This window comes from Podarcis vaucheri (genome assembly GCF_965113315.1).
Source record: "Podarcis vaucheri genome assembly, chromosome: 1".
NCBI lineage: Eukaryota > Metazoa > Chordata > Lepidosauria > Squamata > Lacertidae > Podarcis > Podarcis vaucheri.
The window spans coordinates 66,779,917-66,799,597 of NC_138759.1; the positions used below are offsets into that span (position 1 = coordinate 66,779,917).

The 19,681-nt window shown below is 39.1% G+C and overlaps 1 protein-coding gene and 1 long non-coding RNA gene across 5 annotated transcripts in view; both read left to right on the forward strand.

Moving 5' to 3' along the window:
* Positions 1 to 19,681, forward strand: part of LOC309527648 — a 384,549-nt gene that overhangs the window by 108,668 nt on the left and 256,200 nt on the right. The window lies entirely within an intron of this gene.
* The window catches only part of ELP4 (elongator acetyltransferase complex subunit 4), a 161,359-nt gene that overhangs the window by 82,776 nt on the left and 58,902 nt on the right, over positions 1 to 19,681 (forward strand). The window contains exon 10 of one of the 4 annotated variants that reach the window (XM_082209495.1): positions 8,699 to 9,391. The exons of the other annotated variants lie outside the window; for them this stretch is intronic. Within the exon in view, the coding sequence (XP_082065621.1) occupies positions 8,699 to 8,716 (18 nt within the window). The 3' untranslated portion in view covers positions 8,717 to 9,391. Of the gene's footprint in view, positions 1 to 8,698; positions 9,392 to 19,681 lie in introns of those variants that run through there. 4 annotated transcript variants of the gene reach the window in all.

Here is a 19,681-nt window from a genome sequence, read left to right on the forward strand (position 1 = left end):
TCTTCTGATTCACTACTACAATAAGGGACCTTAATATTCATGCTAGAATTTAAAATGTAGAAACTGTAATTGTTATCTGACACAGGCAAACAGGCAGAGTATTTTCTTACTGTGTTAAACTTCCATTTAATATATCTCTGAATGAAACAATTTTGATTTATTTTTCCACAAGGAAGCTTGATTTAGAAGAGCTTTCCTCTATAAATAGACTCTCTGATTACTATTTTCTGTTGCTCTAAATTTCAAACCCAGAGCCCACTATACAGAATTTCTGGAGCCTAAGGGTAAAGACATTTGATTTAGCAATGTTAAGGAGCCTTTGGACAAGAAACTGTAGACATGCATAGATGACCTACTTGAATAATATCATCCCTCATTGTTCAAGACTATGCGCCTTATAAATGATTTTCATTCTTGCTGGAGAAAAAGCTACTAAATTATCACAAATCTGTCTTAATTACAGCATTGCCCTGCACTGGTGTTCTTCTACTCATATTTTTAAATTGCAGAATGATAGTATAAGTAAGGTAGTATAAAGCATTGGCTACATAGCTCATGTAACCGTAGCATGGAGGTAGTTGTCCAAGATCGTATTAAATTTAAGAATTCAAAAAAGGAAAAAATAAAAGCCCTTTTCATACCTGGATTAGAAATAAATACAAATAAATACAAGCATCATAAATTATACAAATTATAGCAAATTTTACAGACGTGTCATTTTTAAAAAGAGTTGAGAAAGTAATATAGCATTCTTCAACAGGGGGTTAAATGAAGAGGTTGAAGGTTATAGACAAGTAGCAGTGTACACAACATTCATACGGGCATTGTGTTGAAAGCTAACAATGTCTCTGAAAAACAGATTAGAATCTTGATGTCGGAATTTACAGGTGACTTAGAACATAACTACTTCAGCTATGTTTTCATCACTAGGCTATTGCTTGTCAAGTAACAACATGAGTACACGGGATGAGTTTTCTCAAATTCCTTAGTATGTTATTAGTTATCCAGTCTTATCATAGGGTCCTTTACAATGTGCTTACTAGCAACCAGCTTAAGTGTCATATCATCATTACCATTATAAAGAGGTCATACTAGGCAGTCTATTATTTTTAATGCTTAAGTACATGTTAATGCGGAAAAGTAGAAAACGTAGTGGCCTTTGGTAGTGGTATGTAATGTATGTATTTTTGGCAATATTGATTGGAATTTAAAGTATGCCTATGTGTACATTTTTACTCGCTTGTTGGAAATGAGATAATGATTATGCATTCTAAGAAATGTATTGATATTTCATTGCATTTATACATGTTTTAAAATACTAGTGCATATCTCTTTAAAAATAGAGACTCGCAATTTTGAAGTTAGCTTGTCTAATCCTATTTCTTCCTACTTTGGAATCTTAATTAGAAGGAGATAAAAACCATCATTTGACTAAATTATTGTCTTGAATCTGTAGCAAAAGGTATAATCCGCAATTGGGCCAATTAGTGTACCCCATAGTTAGCTATGCTGAGGCAGGCAACTTGATTAGATCTGACACCAGCCTAGTTCCCACTGTTGTTTTGCCAGGTATGATGGTCAGACTTCAAAGGGCTTGAGGCATCAGCAGGGCAAGGTTTGGAGGCCAGCTTAGGTCCGGTCGTTAATCTCTCTGCTAAAACCACAGCAGCCATCACACAAAACAAGCTTACACGACACAATCATGCGGTATTAAAGTTTGGGTTGAGTCATGCCAATTTGCCTTTGATTTTCTGATGATTGAGTAAAAGATGGCTACATGACTAGACACATACTAAAAATGTACTGATTAGGTAAGTTCCTTAAATATTTGAAATATTTTTGATTTTTCAGTAGAATAATATGACATGCTGTTTAACTTAATGAAACTCTCTGACAGAAAAGGGCTTGAAATACAATTTGTATTTAGTGTACCTTGAATTAACAGATCTTTTGCCACATCTTATGCTTTTATTTTATATAACTTGTTCCTCATCATTTCAGAGACATTTTTGTAAAAGTTATTTTTAGAAACTCAGCAATGTGTTTTTGCATTAACTTCAAACAGAACTTTAAGGGAACTATTCTTTTCCTTGGACATCTATGCTAAGCCATTCACATAAATGGAATTTCTTCATAATTATTTTCCACTTAAATGCTGAGTAAAGTGCTGTTCAGCTGATGTGATTACATAAGTGTTCCATTCTTCTGCATTCTGATTTGTTGAAATGTTGCAGTAATGGTGACATGTTTCCATTCTGAGGAAAGCCTAGGGCTGCCTTGGTATTATTCCAAATGATTGAAATTGCCATCTTGCTGACTTTCCCTCAGGCTGCTTTAGGCCTGTTTACTTTTGTATTTCATTCTCATGCTCCATCTGAATTTGGCTAGCAGGGCATCACTACCTGGTTTGACAAAACAGTTGAAAAGAATACTCAAGATACTGATTAAATATTGTATTTCTGTCTTATCATATACAATTCGTTATTTAAAATTAAGATATATGTATATATGGCTGCAATCCTAACCTCACTTTCCTGGGAGTCAAAACCAAATAAAAAAATTTCTTCCAGTAGCACCTTAGAGACCAACTAAGTTTGTTATTGGTATGAGCTTTCGTGTGCACGCACACTTCTTCAGATTCCTGGGAGGAACCACTTTGATTACTTACCAAATTCAGTAGGACTTACTTGTGAGTTGGCATGGTTAATTTGGGCTGTGTGGCTACTTAGATTTGATGGACTGTAACTTGTTGTTACTTGTTTAAAACAGCATGAAGGAAAGGCAAAAATGAATAAAATTAATTCATTTTAAGACTTACATGTTATTTTGTACAAGCATGTAAAACTATTTTGTGTTTGCATCTCATTATTTTAATTATCTTCAGTGGAAATCACAATTACAATTATTATGTTTAAAAGGTAGTATAGAATTATGCAAACAAAAAGACAATTTAGAACATGCACTGAGGACATTATATATAAAACAATCTGCATGAATTTGTGTTGCATTATATTTAGTCCAAGAAAGAATACATGCAGGAAGGGATGGTCAATAGGAGAGTACTCTTGACTCCTATAACAGCTGCATGCTCAGACATTGAAGAAGGAGGCCACATAAAATATATGGATGTCATTTTTCATCATACCAAAAAAAAAAATCAAATATCAGTCATGGTTTGTGGGAATGGATTTAGACACTAGGAGATGGAATATTATTAAGTTATTATCCTTCCTTTCTCACGTGAGATCAGCAGAGTACCACCCTTTGCTTCCTTTAAAATTGGAAGCTAATACAAGTTTGATTTAATCTTCTAGAAACAACAATCCAGGATGCTTTAAGGCAGAATAGTTTTTCCTGGTATTACCCATTTTCTCCCCCTTAAAGACAACAATCACACAAACATTTATTTGTGAAGAAATAAAAGTTGCATTTACTTACATAGCCTAAGTCTTGAAGCAGTCGTTTGCAGTAGCAATTATGAAAGCGGGTTTGTAACTAATACCTAAATTACAAAAGAACAAAATGTAAGTTTAAATGGTGTCTGAGCTACAGAGCTCAAACGTGCATTTATGATCAGTTTGGAAGCACAGTGAAGAAAGGGAGGCTGCCAGGCAGAAAGGAAGTATGTGGTGTTACAGCTTCCTGCCAAGGTAGCAGAGGAATTGATCTTACAGAGTTCTCTCTAGCAAATTCACAGGAAAGCTCTGTGAGCCTCAGCCCCTTTGTGTGCCTGGCTGGCAAAACATAATTGTTGGTTTGACTGCAAAAATGACCCACACTTCTATCATCTATACTATCTATATAAATCTTGGCTAACTTGACCTTGCATCAGTGGCCCATATAATGGCTAGAAGGTTCCATGAGCTTCTACAAGTGGTTCTGTGTTACTTGCTATCTATTGAGATTTCAGTAGCATGGTAATAGAGTGGTTTAGGCCATGGGTAGGCAAACTAAGGCCCAGGGGCCGGATCTGGCCCAATCGCCTTCTAAATCTGGCCCGTGGACTGTCCGGGAATCAGCATGTTTTTACATGAGTAGAATGTGTCCTTTTATTTAAAATGCATCTCTGGGTTATATGTGGGGTCTGCCCAATGTTTTGACATGAGTAGAATGTGTGCTTTTATTTAAAATGCATCTCTGGGTTATTTGTGGAGCATAGGAATTTGTTCATTCACCCCCCACTCCAAAAAAAATATAGTCCGGCCCTCCACAAGGTTTGAGGGACAGTGGACCGGCCCCTTGCTGAAAAAGATGCTGACCCCTGATTTAGGCAATTGTGATAAGAGAATGCCTGCTCTATGCAGTTTACCTTGCTGACTAATAAAGTAATAGCTTGGATTTAAGACCAATCTCCAATTTATAGGTTCTCTCTGCATTAGAAACTTGCTTCCGGAATTCTTTTGTTGTATGCAAATCTCATTCCATCTGATGTCCTGGTGGGACTTACATTATCAGTGGCCTTTCATGATAGAACTTGCCATCACCAGAGAGACTGTTCCTTTCCCCCACCTCTAAAAGTAACCTGAACACTTGTTTTTCTCCTTAGTATGTATTTTTTTTCCCTTCCCTTTCATGCCTTTTTTTAATTAAAAAAAAAGATTTTTTTTCTATATGTTATTATATATTGTACTATGTAAAAGCAATATTTGGCAGGGAGTGTAATGTGTGCAGAAGTCATAGTATGATCAGATACTATTCAGCATTTTCACAGGTTACCCAGCTGTGTTGTACAGAGTGAAGTAAAGAAAAATACAAGGATTATCTGTTGTCATATTCATAGTAAACCCATTGAAATCAACTGACACAAGTTACTTAAGATAATTGATTTCAGTAGTTCTACTCTTAAGTATGATTAACGTTATATATCACTAGAATTATAATGAGTAATTTCCAGGGGAATTTATTGCAGTGATTTAAACATGTGGGAGGGGAATTACTGTGGTAGGCCCCACCCTAAAGGTAGGAACAGTGTCTGTCTATATAAAAGTGTATTTTCATGGTTCACACTTCCAGAAACTGATATACACACACAGGTTCTGTTCCAGTTGTGAAGGTACATAAAGAATAGGTGAAGACAGCATGCACAACCCTCATTATCCCCCATACATGTATTCAAAGACTGACTGGAAAGGACTATACTTTCCTGCTTTTAAGAGTTAGATATTTACAGACTGTACTGTACGATACTTAAATAATGAATTAATGTCAATAATTTCTAGCTTCTAAAATGTGGACAACGGAAGTGCTTTGACCTATGATTCCCAGCAAAATTTGTACTTGGATTACTCTAGATTCCCAGTGATCAATATCTATAAAACTACATCTGATATTATATTTTTATGTTATTCTTCCATTGAATAACTAAAAGAGCAAATTGGACATAATTAATGTCTAAGAATCTGCTTCTTGTTTTTCTCTTGAACAAAATATATTTCTAAAGGTGTACAACAGGAGTTGGCAACATTTCTTCTGTGAAGGGTTGCATTCCCTTGTAGTTGATCTATTGGAGCACATGCTGGCGGTGGGCGGAACCAGAACGGATGATGTATGAAGCAAGAGACAAAAGTGTTGCAGATTAACTAATTCAGAATAAAGACTACCCTACTTTAGTTTTTGCAATGGGTACTTCAGATTAGAATTCCCTATCCTGTGCAGCTCTTTCCAGAAGTAAGCCCTATTGGGATTACATATACAACGGACTCCCTACACCCCCAAACATGAGACTAATATGTCTGGATAGTGAGTAAAAGTAATTACTTTCTTACTATAGCATTCTACATACACATACACACACGGCAGATGTCTACCAATTTGTTGTCAGACAGCTGGGAAAAACTTATTTTCCCTAGCCCATACAACCAGGGGGAAAGTTTTTTAAAAAACAACACAATCAAACAACCATAACTTTACCTTTTATTGAATAAAATCCTGCCTCTTGTTGTTCTGAAATGACATCAAAAGAGGAATCACAGAACCCAGGGGTCATCTAGTCCAACCCCCTGCAATGCAGCACTCTCAGCTAAAGCATCCATGACAGGTAGCCACCCAAGCTCTGCTTTAAAATGTCCAAGGAAGGAGAGTCCACAGCTCTCTGAGGGAGTCCGTTCCATTGTCAAACACCTCTTACTGTCAGAAAGTTTTTTTCTGTATGTTTAGTTGGAATCTCCTTTCTTGTAACTTGAAGCCATTGGTTCAAGACCTGCTTTCCAGAGCTGGAGAAAACAAGCTTGTTCCCTCTTCCATGTGACAGCTTTTGATATATTTGAAGATGGCTATCATATCTCCTCTCAGTCTCCTCTTTATCAGGCTAAAACACCCAGTTCCTGGCTAAACATACCCAGCTCCTTCAACCGCTCCTCATAAGGCTTGGTTTCCAGACTCTTGATCATCTTGGTTGCCCTCCTCAGCATTCCAGCTTGTCAACATCCTTCTTAAATTTTGGTGCTCAGAATTGGACACAATATTCCAGGTGTGGTCTGACCAAGGCAGAATAGAGTGGTGCTGTTACTTCCCTTGATCCGGGCATTATACTGTTGTTGATGAAGCCTAGAATAGCATTAGCTTTTTTTTGCTGCTGCATCCCACTGTTGACTCACCTTAAGCTTGTGGTTCACCAAGACCCCTAGATCCTTTTCACATGTACTACTGTCAATCCAGGTGTTCCCCATCCTATATTTGTGCATCTGGTTCTTTCTGCCTAAATGCAGAACCTTACATTTGTCCCTGTTGAAATTCATCTCGTTAGCTTGCGCCCAGTTCTCCAATCTGTTAAGGTCATTTTGAATTCTGATTCTGTCTTCTGCAGCATTAGCTACCTCTCCCAGTTTGGTACCATCTGTAAATTTGATGAGCATCCCCTCAGTTGCCTCAAAACAGTATCATGGGGGACTTTGTCAAAAGCCTTACTGAAATCAAGGAACCCTATGGTATTCAACACATACCAGAACTTCAGGTTTGCACAGTTAAAGTGGTTGAAAGGACTCTGGCACCCTAACGCAACACATCCACTTAAAAAAACCAACACCACTGGACTTTTTGGGCTAAAGAAAGTGATGAGGAAATGCATAGAAAAGTGTGGGGTGAATGAACAACTAATGTAAGATACCCCGTAAGCAAATCAGGATGAAGGCTGGTCATCATATGACCATCCCACAAGTAAAGAAGCACAAGTTCCCAATGAAGACCAGGTATAAACAAACCTCTGTGTAAGCTTTGTGCAAGCAAAATAGGATGAATGCTCAAGAAATAGGTCTTCTGGAGGAGCTCTGTATACTGCAACTGAGAATGTTCAAGGTTTTCCCATATTGTCCTTTTTTCAAGCCTTTCTGCGACCCTGTAAGGTAGATGATAGTGAGGATCAGCAGCAACATCAGTACCACCATCATATTGCCAATGACAGGTTGACCCTTGCCTAAGCAAGCTCGTGATCTAAATCAGGAACTGCTTGGTGCGTAATGCAACCTGTATGCTACACCTTGATTTGGTATTATAATTGATATTGTACCTTATGGAGAAGCAAAGTGTTAGGCTTCATTTAGTGGGCTTTGTCCATGAATCACCCACTGTTAAAAATCACACCACTGACTTTTCTCAGGGAGGTGGAAACACGTAAGGATATAGAGGCATTCATTCTTTTTCTAGAAAAATAGCACAGCTTGCTGGTGTCTATTTATGGCCCATCAGCTTTGAGTGCTTCAATGTCCCCTATACTGTTATGGACCAAGTATCTTTATTTAGAAGACCTTTACAAATAAGAAAATGGCAATCCTTCTTTCACAACACTGCAAGACATATTGAAAGAGTCTTAAAGTGAAATACAGAAAATGTTAAGTGCAAACCCTGCTGAAGTCCGTCTTAAAGCATCACTGAGTTTTCTTTGTACCTCTGACTGGAATTGTAGTTATTGCCAAAGTGGTAGTATTTGCTTTGCTTTGCTTCGCTTCGCTTCGCTTTGCATCCACCTTGCTTGCCATGAAATGGAGACTTTTGCATTTTAGTAGATGCAGTATCACTTTGGAAGTAGTGTTACAAATTACTAGAATTGGACAATGCTGTTTTGTTTCAAAAAGGCATGTTCTCATTGTATTCACTAAGGGATTACTCATACAGTAAGAAGCACCACACTGGGATTAGTCAGAATGTTACCATTGTGACAAAGTTTGTTATGCAGTGCCACTTTGTTGGGGGAGTGATGTGAGAGCTCTTTAAAGTACACATGGAAAGTTAAGACTGACCAAGAGATGATTGTTGCTATTAAAGCTCCTTTAAAAAAAACCTAATTTCTTGAACTGTATGCACCATATAAACATCATTTGAGGGGAGAAAAATCTTGGGACATCCAATGCATTCCCCAGCTTCCTTTTGTAGCAAGAGCTCCAGGCAATTTGAGTGCAGCTGAGGGCCCCAATTCCCTATTCTCACAGAGCCTTCAGGCTGTTAGACCTGCTTTTCACAGGTACATTATTTAGCACTATGAGAACCAAGAGAATCCTAGTAAGCCAGTCATAAAACCTCTGGGGGGGGGGAAGGTGTTATGGTCTCTACTGTCAAGAAACTGTTATAGAAGGAAAGGAAGTATGGGCTGTGTGTTATCTAGGAAACCTATATAATATTGGAGGACTAAAGACATTGTGTGGACACGTCTGAAGGTGTTAACATTTACTAGTATGTAGTAACTTACTGCTGCTTTTGCCTTTAGGAAATGAAAGAGCTTTGAGGTTCACATGAAACATAAAGGCCACGTTGGATGTTTCCTTGTTCTATAACAAGAAACACATCCTTATATGAACATGACACTCCTGAGTTTCCACTTCAGCTCAAGAGCTAGAAGGCAGCAGATCAAAGGAACCATTTCTCCCAACAGTGTATACTCTCACTTTAAAAGGACAAAGGACCAAACCAAAAGACATATTAGTTCTGAGTTTTTCCCATTCATTTAGACTGGATGGAGCAATATGTACTTAAGTTAAAGGCACCAAACTAAAAGAATTAAATGGTAGATAAAAATTTGCAGGTATGAAATAACTTTTAAATTTAGTTATTTGAAATTAAGTGTAACCTTTTTAAAGCAATAAAGTACCTACAGGATTTATTCTTTCATACCTGCATGTCCCATTCGGCATTATTTCATCTACTAGCCAGTTCAGGTTCTTTTTACCTGGTATGCAGTACTTCACTGAATTGTTTTGTCAGATGCTGTCAAGCCAACCTACCATTGTTAAAGAAAATCAAACTAAATCGTTTTGGCATAAGCCTTCCAGGAATAAGGCACAGAATATGAAAGGTTTGATGAAATCAAGGATTGGGTTTCAATATTGTAAAAGACTGCCTGTCAAAAATGAAATGCATTATTTCAGAAGTTTTGAATAAATAAATGGTTTTTAAATACTGACTACACTTCATCCAAAGTTTTGAATTACTACTTTTAGACTATCATTGCTTTGACCAAAATATGTGAAATTCAGTTCCTTTTCCCTCATCTGCATATTGATGTGTAGAAACATTAAGAATACAATAGTATATGTGCATTGAATTTGAAAACCATAGTATCATCACATATTGAAATCTACTATACAGACTATCTGTATTTTCTGACTGAAGCTCTTAACTTGAAGAATTCTACCAGGCTAGTTTTTTCAAATCCATGGCATGCAGCTCTACTTTAAGCTAATTTCTTTTATGTTGTTTCTGCTGTGTGTTACTTTCCCCTTGCTTTAATTTGACCTATGCTACACTGCTACTGCTGTTATTGTTTTGGCACAGAAACTGCTTTGGTCACCCTGTATTATGACCTTTGTTGGGAGATACAGGAATGGTCTTTGTTGGGAGATACTTGGATAGTCACTTCCATAGGGTGCTGCTTGGGGAGAGCTCTTCAGCCCCATGGATCCTTCAAGGTGGGGTTCCTCAGGGTTTAATTTTATCCCCATGCTGTTTAACATCTACATGAAACCACTGAGCAGGGTCATCCAAAATTTTGGAGTACATTGTCAGCAATATGCTGATAACACACAGCTCTACTTCTCCTTTACATCTGCAGGTATGGCGGTAGATGTGCTAGTGGGTTGCCTTGCTTCAGTAATGGACTGGATAAGACCCAACAAATAGAAGTTCAATGCAGATAAGACTGGGGCACTGTTAGTGGGCAATTTCGTAGACTGGGTGGATGGGAGGTTGCCTGCTCTTGATGGGGTTACACCCCCTCTGAAAGAGTAGGTACGCAACTTGGGGGTACTTCTAAATCAATTGCTGTTGCTTGAGGCTCAGGTGGCCTCAGTGGCATGGAGCATCTTCCATTAGCTACAGCTGGTGACCCAGCTGTGCCCCTATTTGGACAGAGATATCCTAACTTTGGTCGTCTACACTCTGGTAAGGTTAGATTACAGCCATGCAATATACTTGTGGGCTGCCTCTGAATATAGTTCAGAAAGTTCAGCTGGTACATAATTCAGCGGCCAGGTTGCTCACTGGGCAAGATGATTTGAGCATATAAGGCCAATCCTGGTCCAACTGCACTAGGTGCCAGTTAGTTTCCAGGCCCAATTCAAAGTGCTGCTTTTGACCTATAAAGCCTTAAATGGCTCAGGACCACAGTACCTCAAGGATCACCTTTCCCCATATGAACCAGTCCAAGCCTTGTGATCATCTTCTGAGGTCCTTCTTCGTGTGCCTCCTCTGCAAGAGTCTGGAGGGTAGCAAGGCCTTTTCTGCAGTGGTTCTGTATTAGTGGAGTGGTCTCCCCAGGGAGACTTGCCTGGCTCCCTTGTTACGTATCTTTAGCTTCCAGGAAAAAACATTCCTCATCTCCCAGGCCTCTAATTAAACCATCTATGGCCTTTTAAACTGAGGGGAGTATTGCTTTTGTTTGTTATTGTGGTTGTTTTTCTTTTTTTCTTTTTGTTTTTATTGTAAACCAACCTGTGATGTTCAGATGAAGCGTGGTATCAAAAATTAAACTTAATAATAATAATATTAATAGTAATACACACCAATTTTTGTCTTTTCAACTGTCATTATTAAGATGTTCACCCTACTCTATAAAGGTGTTGTCAGTGCAGCTTACAATAAAATGTAAAGAAAATAATCATAAACAGCAGCAATATATAAAAAAACCACACAAATCAAGCAAAATGATATAAGTTTAAAAGCCTGTGGAAATATATTTGCCTAATGCTGAAAAGACATGAGAAATGGGTCCATGCAAGCTTTTCTGGGAAGAACATTTCCAAATGGAGATGACACTATGGAAAAGCCCTTTCCCTCGTAGCCACTGCCACATCACAGGTGATCCCTGGATGCCTTTGACTGAATCAATCAAAAAGCAACAATTTTATTTTCTATGCAGTATTGCCCTGTGGTTGTATGCAAAAAATAGATGGAGGTGTAGCCAAGAAAATTGCTCAGCCCCAAGTATGAAGAAATTATTTTCTGAATATCATACTGCCCTAGGTAGGGAAAACATACTGATGCCATCCCTCCCTTACCCAGTCATCATCCTTGATACTTCATTTCTCATCTTTGCAGCATTGCTCTTCAGTTCATTTTGGGATGTATTCTGTATATTATGCTGGTCCGCCAGAATACCTGCCTATCAGAATAGGCTTCCCTTGAGAACATAAGCATTGCCATTCTGCATCAGACAAGTTGTCCATCTAGCTAAGTATTCCCTCCACTGACAAGAAGAAACCTCAGGGAGGTTCATAAGCAAGGTGCTTTGATGAAATTGATTCCATGTTGCTAATTCTCATTTGTCTGGTCAGGATTTTTCAGGGTCTCTGAACCAGCCCTATGTCATTTCAAATTACATATGGAAAACCCTCCACAGTTGGTGCAGCTCTCTGATCTGATCTAGTCTCCTTTCCCTCAAATTATATTGCAAAAAGTAGTGCGAATTTTAAATTGAAGTGCTATTTTTAGCCATCTGTACTATATAAAGAAGGCTGATCGCCGAAGAATTGATGCTTTTGAATTATGGTGCTGGAGGAGACTCTTGAGAGTCCCATGGACTGCAAGAAGATCAAACCTCTCCATTCTGAAGGAAATCAGCCCTGAGTGCTCACTGGAAGGACAGATCGTGAAGCTGAGGCTCCAATACTTTGGCCACCTCATGAGAAGAGAGGACTCCCTGGAAAAGACCCTGATGTTGGGAAAGATGGAGGGCACAAGGAGAAGGGGACGACAGAGAATGAGATGGTTGGATGGTGTTCTTGAAGCTACTAGCATGAGTTTGATCAAACTGCGGGAGGCAGTGGAGGACAGAAGTGCCTGGCGTGCTCTGGTCCATGGGGTCACGAAGAGTCGGACACGACTAAACGACTAAACAACAACAACAACTATATAACAACTGTACAACAAAAACAAATAATACATTATGTATGTTTTCACACACACACAAAAATATATTGACAGATGAAGAAGACAGAGAAAGGTGTCGTCAGCCTGTCCAGATCACTCCTTGATTATGCTCAAGAACATTGAACCAGGAAGCAGAATGAAATACCTTTCTTTGTGTCTTCCTTGTGAGGGATTAATTTAAACATCTTAACAGAGAACACTTTCCCAGTAGGGCAGCTTTTATATCAGTGCCTCATGATTAGCATTATCATAGCTGAAAGTTGTTGTTGTTGTTGTTTAGTCGTTTAGTCGTGTCCAACTCTTCGTGACCCCATGGACCAGAGCACGCCAGGCACTTCTGTCTTCCACTGCCTCCCGCAGTTTGGTCAGGCTCATGTTTGTAGCTTCGAGAACACTGTCCAACCATCTCGTCCTCTGTAAAGCTGTAGTACAGTATGATTAATCGATACAGTCGTCCTTCCAGTCTTTAGATATATAGACCTTTTACTAAGGATGGAGTTTTAAAGCTGGGGAGTTGCTGCGCTGCCCCTCCTTCCTATGCCACCAAGATGTGGGACCTCACCCTGTCTTGGATAGGGTTGCACATTTTTTGGAGACTTAGATTCACTTTACTTCTGGTTTCAGCCCTGAACATGAATGCCCATATCAACAGAAGTAACCAGGAGTGCTTTTGATACTGCTAAAGCTCATGAGCCAATGATGCGCACCGACCCCTCTCGCTCTCCAGGCTTCAGGCTGCTATCCGCAAGACTAGGGAGCCCGGCGGGAACTCCCACGGGCTCCCCAGGCTTGCGGATAGCTTCCTGAAGCCTGGAGAGCGAGAGGGGTCGGTGCGCACCGACCCCTATCCCTCTCCAAGCTTCAGCGAAAGCCTGCATTCGCCCCATAGGACGCACACACATTTTCCCTTCATTTTTGGAGGGGGGAAAGTGCGTCCTATAGGGCAAAAAATACGGTACATCTTGTTTAGACTACCATAACAAACTCACTGTGGGTCTGCCAGATTGCTGTTACATCAGCTTCACTGGCTACCAGACCATTTCCAAGCTCAATTCAAAAGTGCTGATTATGACCTAGAAAGTCTTGTGCAACTTGGGACCAAGTTATTTCAAATACTGTATTCTCCCTTATAAGCCAGTTTGGATCTCTGGGAAAGGACCTTCTTTCTGTCCCACCAGCATCTGAAGAATGTTTGGTAGGGACTTGAGAGTGGACCTTCTGAATAGGTTGTCTCACATTCTGTGACTTTCCAAGGGAGTTCTGTATAGCTGCTTCTCTGTTCACCTGTTAACAGCAGGCAAATGATTCAGGGTTGCTTGTTTATGGCTACTATAAAGGTTAAGTTTGTTTAGGTAGTTGTTCATTTGTTTTTTATCCATCTGTACTTTATTGTTGTTAACTGCCTCAATCTTTCTCAACCTATTTTGTGGAAAGGATGGTGAAACATATTTAACAACTAAATGAAATAAAAATTACAGCAATATAAATACAGGAGGAGTCCACATTGTGGCTCTTCACCAGTTTTAACCAGTTTCATTGATTTAATGCTGGCATGGAGAGGAGCCAAAGCATGGTCTGCTCCCATGTGGTGGAGGGCTTCTCATGTTAATTAAGAAGAACAGCAACAAGCAGCCCTCATCAGGTCCAATACCATTATGATAAACTAAGTAGGAAGTGTAAGGCAGCCAGTGCCATCTCAGTTTCCTTGGGACTTCACCCAGTAGTTCCTTAAGCTATTTGAAATCCAGCATGCATATCCAGCTACACTCAGTTTTCCCTTGCATGTTTATAATGAAACCAAAGAGGCCTGATCACTTCCTCCCAAGGTTCCCTATACTTTCACTTCTTCAATCAGTTCCTCCCTGTTGGTGAGGACCAGGTCCAAGAGAGATGACCCCCTTGTTGCTTCTTCCGCCTTCTGGGAAATGAAGTGGTCAGTGAGTCAATTGAGGAATTTGTTGGACCTTACAGTCTTGGCAAAGTTTGTGTTCCAACACATATTGGGGTAGTTGAAACTTCCCATGAGTACCATACCTCTCCTTTTTGAATGTTTGGTAATCTGCGGTAGAGAGGCATCATTCAAGTTATCAGTTTGGCTTGCAGGTCCATAGCAGACACCTACAGTAAGATCACTGTTGTTTTCCTCTCCTACAATTTTTACCCATATACTGTACTTTAAATCTGCCTCACATGCTCAGATAAGCAGTTTTCACTCATGCAAAGCTCCAGTTACACATATTCCATATTAGAGTATTTTCCCTCTGTGTTAATAGTTTCATTAGATGAACAGTTACAGGTAGGTAGCCGTGTTGGTCTGCTGTAGTCGAAACAATTTTTTTTTAAAAAATCCTTCCAGTAGCACCTTAGAGACCAAAAGTTAGATGAACAGTTGCAGTTGGTTTTTATGTGTTCCATAACCTATCCAATAGTCTGTCCTAAGAATGTTGTTAATTCTTAGCAACAAGCGCCCCTCACTTATGTGTGATCGACTCGTGCATGACAGTGCCAATAAATAAATAAATACTGGAGCTTCAAAAGGCTGAATGGCATGTAGCTTAGTTCTTTACGAGCACAGCAATGCCATGGCCATGGCTGTTTCTGCTTGGGTCTGTATCATCAGAACTAAAGATAACTTTCCCATAGTTTTATTCGCAGAGTTATTATAGCTGCTTCTTTAATTCTCTCTAAAAATGAATGGAGTGTGAGGCATCATAAATATTAAATGTGGGCAGGTATTGCAATAAATAACTACCAGGAGCTTCTCTGTGTGATATAAGACAAGTCTGTGCTTAAATATCTTAGAGTGCAATCCTGTACACATCTACTCAGAAGTAAGCCCCAGGTTGGAGCTTATTCCCAGTTAAGTGTGTATAGGACAGAAGCCTAAAAATAGCTTTAGTCCATGTAAATTTTATTTTATACATCTGAGTATAACTCCTCCCACAGCACACTTCACTGACTTTTGATACAGATGGATGCCAACAACATTTTAGTCACTTTTTTCTTGTAACTTTTTGTTTTATTATGCACATTGAGGCATTAATGCTTAATGATGTGTAAAAAATAATAATATCCAAACTATTTTCAGAATGTTGCAGAATAATAACTGGATTTTTCCAGGGCTGGACAGTATGAGGCCCAAAGGATGATGCATCTTACTGGCTTTTGTCACTCTTCAAAAGGGTATTTATATATGGTTAGGGATGAACATTTGGATATGGACTGGAATACACATCCAATTGAAAGCGACACATGGTGGATAAACCTCATCCATGCTTGGATGCACATCCAATTTACTGCCTTAGTTCCTGATCCAGTAAGCAATACCTGTGTGGAAACCTGCTTACACGTGGGTCACATATCTTGCCTGACATTGCTTTTTCTTCCCTTTAAGAGTAAGCATTCCAGCTGACTAAAAGTAGATTGAATTGGCAGTTCTCTTATCAGAACCTACTTAATATGTAATTTGATGTAGCATGTCCATAGCATTCATAGCAATGGTTTTTCCTGCTTCCTTTATTTTTGAATCAAATATAAACTACAGCTGACTTTGGATCTGACACATATCTTCTGTATGAATGGCTCAGGTTTCCTTTTACTGGGCTTCTGTGAGATGCTTTGCATCACGTCTGAAGTCATTCAGCATTTACTAGACCAAAAAGTAAAAATAAGCACAAGCCTATTAATATTATGAAGATTAAAAACTCCAGAGATCTGCACGAGGGATATATATATATGCTGCCATGCAGTTTACAGAGGCCCTGTGCCAGTGGGTCAATGCATATGGTTATTTGTTAATTAGCATATTTCTGGATACAAGTCTCCCCGCCTCCGGCATACCCTTCTAACTAGAGGTCTTATGGATGTCTATGAAATGATTTGACATATTTTCAAAGATCCAGTTCTTTATTTTTCCTACCTATGGAACTAGTTCCAGAGAGCAGCACTGAATTCAGAAACTTCAGCTGGTGCACAATTAAGCTGCCAGGTTGCTCTCTGGGGTAAGATGGTTTGAGCATATTATACTGATCCTAGCCGAACTGCATTAGCTGCCAATGAGTTTTGGAACCCAATTCAAAGTGCTGGTTTTGACCCATAAAGCCTTAAATGGCTCAGGACAGCAAAACTGTCTCTCCCCATATGAACTGACCTGGACCCTATGATTATCATCTCATCATCAGAGGCCTTTCTTCATGTGCCTCCTCTGCAAGAGGTCTGGAAGATGGCAACCCAAGAACAGGCCTTGTATGCAATGGCTTCCCGTTTGTAAAATGCTCTTTGCAGGAAGGCTCTCCTGGCACCTTCATTATACAGTGGTACCTCGGGTTACAGATGCTTCAGGTTACAGACGCTTCAGGTTACAGACTCCGCTAACCCAGAAATAGTACCTCGGGTTAAGAACTTTGCTTCAGGATGAGAACAGAAATTGAGCGGCAGCAGCGGGAGGCCCCATTAGCTAAAGTGGTACCTCAGGTTAAGAACAGTTTCAGGTTAAGAACAGACCTCCAGAACGAATTAAGTTCTTAACCCAAGGTACCACTGTACATCTTTTGCCCCCAAGCAAAAATGTTCCTCTTCAACTGGGCTGTTCTATGTCCTTTTAAATGTGTTGGGGGGAGGGGTTATTGGTTTGCTCTGTTTTTTGTTCAGTTTTTGCATTTTGTGCTGTGAACTGCCCTGAGATCTTTGGATGAAGAGTGGTATACAAATCAAAAAATAAATATACAAACAAATAAGAATATGCAGTTGGTATTAAATGCAGGAGCTTGTTTGCTCAGTGAGGCACCCTAACATGATCGTGTAACACCTGTTAAAGAAACCGGGCTAGCTGTCAATCTGTTACCAAGCCTTGTTTAAGGATCTACTGTTGTTTTACAACTTGGTCTAAGGTTACTAAAGAAAATGCCTTCTACCACGTAGACCTGCCAATTTAGTAAGGCAGGGTCTCCAGCTGTTTTTGGACTACAGTTCCCATCATCCCTGACCACTGGTCTTGCTAGCTAAGGGTGATGGGAGTTGTGATCCAAAAACAGCTGGAGACCCAAGTTTGGGAAACCCTGCAGTAAGATCATAATTTGCAGCCTTCAAAAATCCATGATGTGACCACTTCACAGTAGTACTACCAACCATCATGTGAAACATCCTCCTTTCAGAAATAGGGCATACATTAATAGTATTATGTTTCCAAAGCATGTGGGAAACATACTTGTTTGCCTAGGCATTTCCTAGCCATTAATATTGCTTGGTAGGTGCAGTCAGCTTTTATGGTTACTGTATTCTTGTGATTTTTATATTATCAGAAATCATGTATTATTATTTCTGATTTTTTTATTATTGTTTTAATACACAGCTTTGAATTTTTTAAATAGGAAGTGCTATATTGCTTTTTTAAAACAAGTTAAATAAATATTTCAAAATTTGTGAGGGATTTATGAATCACTAAGCAAACTAATACGTACAAGGGTTTGAAGTGCAATACCCGCAATATATGTATGATACCCAGCACTACTCATTCCGTCTGGATAAGAAGAGAGCGTTGATGTGATGAATTGGATGAGGGCCATTAAACTGAAGTGAATCCTCTCAAAACATTGGCTCTGTGGGTCAGTGGTTCCCAAGACCAGGAATTAGAGAGAATGCTGTTCTGAATGTGTGGCACCACCTCTGAAAGACCAGGTTCATAACTTTGGAGTTCTCCTTGATTCTAAACTGTTGCTGGAGGCCCAAGTGACTTCAGTGGTGAGGAACACCTATGTCTAGCTTCAGTTGGTCCATCAGCTACAACCATTCCTGAACAGGAACAGTTTGGCCCCAGTTACCCATCTGCTAATAACCTCCTGTATACTGTAATGTGTTCTATGTGGGATTCCCCTTCAAGGTGGTCCAGAAGGAGAAGCTGGTGTGGGATGCCATTGCCCATTTGCTATCTGGGGTAGCAAGAGTAGATCACATTAGCCTGGTCCTCAGATCTATTCACTAGCTGCCTGTGAGCTAGTGGGATTAATTGAAGTTGTAAGTGATTGATTTAGGACCCGTGTACTTCTCCAGTATTGGCCCACCCAACTACTAAGATCAGCTAGAGACACCCTTCTTGTTGGCCGAGCATTATATTCTACTAGTTTGACAATGACACAAGAGAGAGCATTATGAAACTCCCACCCAAATGACATCTGGACATCTCATTGCAGAGGGTTGGACTAGATGACCCTTGGGGTCCCTTCCAACTCTGTGATTCATACATTGGCCATATTTAAGAGTAAAGTAAAAATTCTTTTGTCTAACCATTTGGAATGTAACTGGCAACTTGCTAGCTGTTGTTGCTGTTTTATTTCTTTTTTTATATCATGATTTGTTGTGTTTTAACAATAACTTATTTATTGTGATGGTTATATTTTGTATTTTTAGCCACCTTGTACTTTAATTAAGAGGAAAGGCAGAATATAGTGTGAGGAAACAAATAAAAGTGCTTTTTGCATTTTTGTTTTAAGCATTTCTGAATTTCCAGGAAAATCGTTTTCAGATCCTGTCATTTACAGATGAAGCAAGGAGCCATATAAATTATGCTGGTTTAAAATAACGTTTGTAACCTAGTACCAATGTTGTAAAAATACTTATGTGTTTGAAAATCACACTACCTATTCTTGTTTCAGATTTCATTTAATATATTGTTCTGTATGATTTTATGATAAACAGATTATTCCTTGAACAGGAATTAAGAGTAAAGCTGCCAGGAAGAGCTTTTGTTGTCAATGTAGTTCCCGCCTCATGTTTTATAAGAGATTTCATGGTCCCATTGTAAAGAGTGGATGATTTAAAACGTGTTACCAAGATAAACTTTCCCATTGTCATTAATGAGGATGGGTAATACTGAGTGACAAGTGCATTAGGAATGACATAGAAAGAGCTGTTAGATTTGTCAGAGCATATCACTTCAGGCTATGAAACCTGATGGCTTTTTCTCCCAGTAATTTTTTGCTAATGGACCAACCTGGTGATTACTCACCTTAGTGTTTTAACATCTTGTTGCTCTAACACTGATAGCTTTGGAGGGCAAATCATTATTAAGCAGTACTTACAAAAGGATAGAGAAAATGACCTCTCTAATACGAAGTGATTCATCAAACTGAAATAGCCATTAAATTTGATAAACAGAATGATACTGATATAAACATTTTAGTATGAGCAATTATTTTGCTATGATTCATTTTGGGGGGAAATGTTTGTACTTGCAAACTAGTTTTATACTCTTACATAAAATATATATGTTTTCTTGCCACAATACAGTTCTTTCCATAAAGGCTTAAAAATTGGGACACTAATGTGTTTA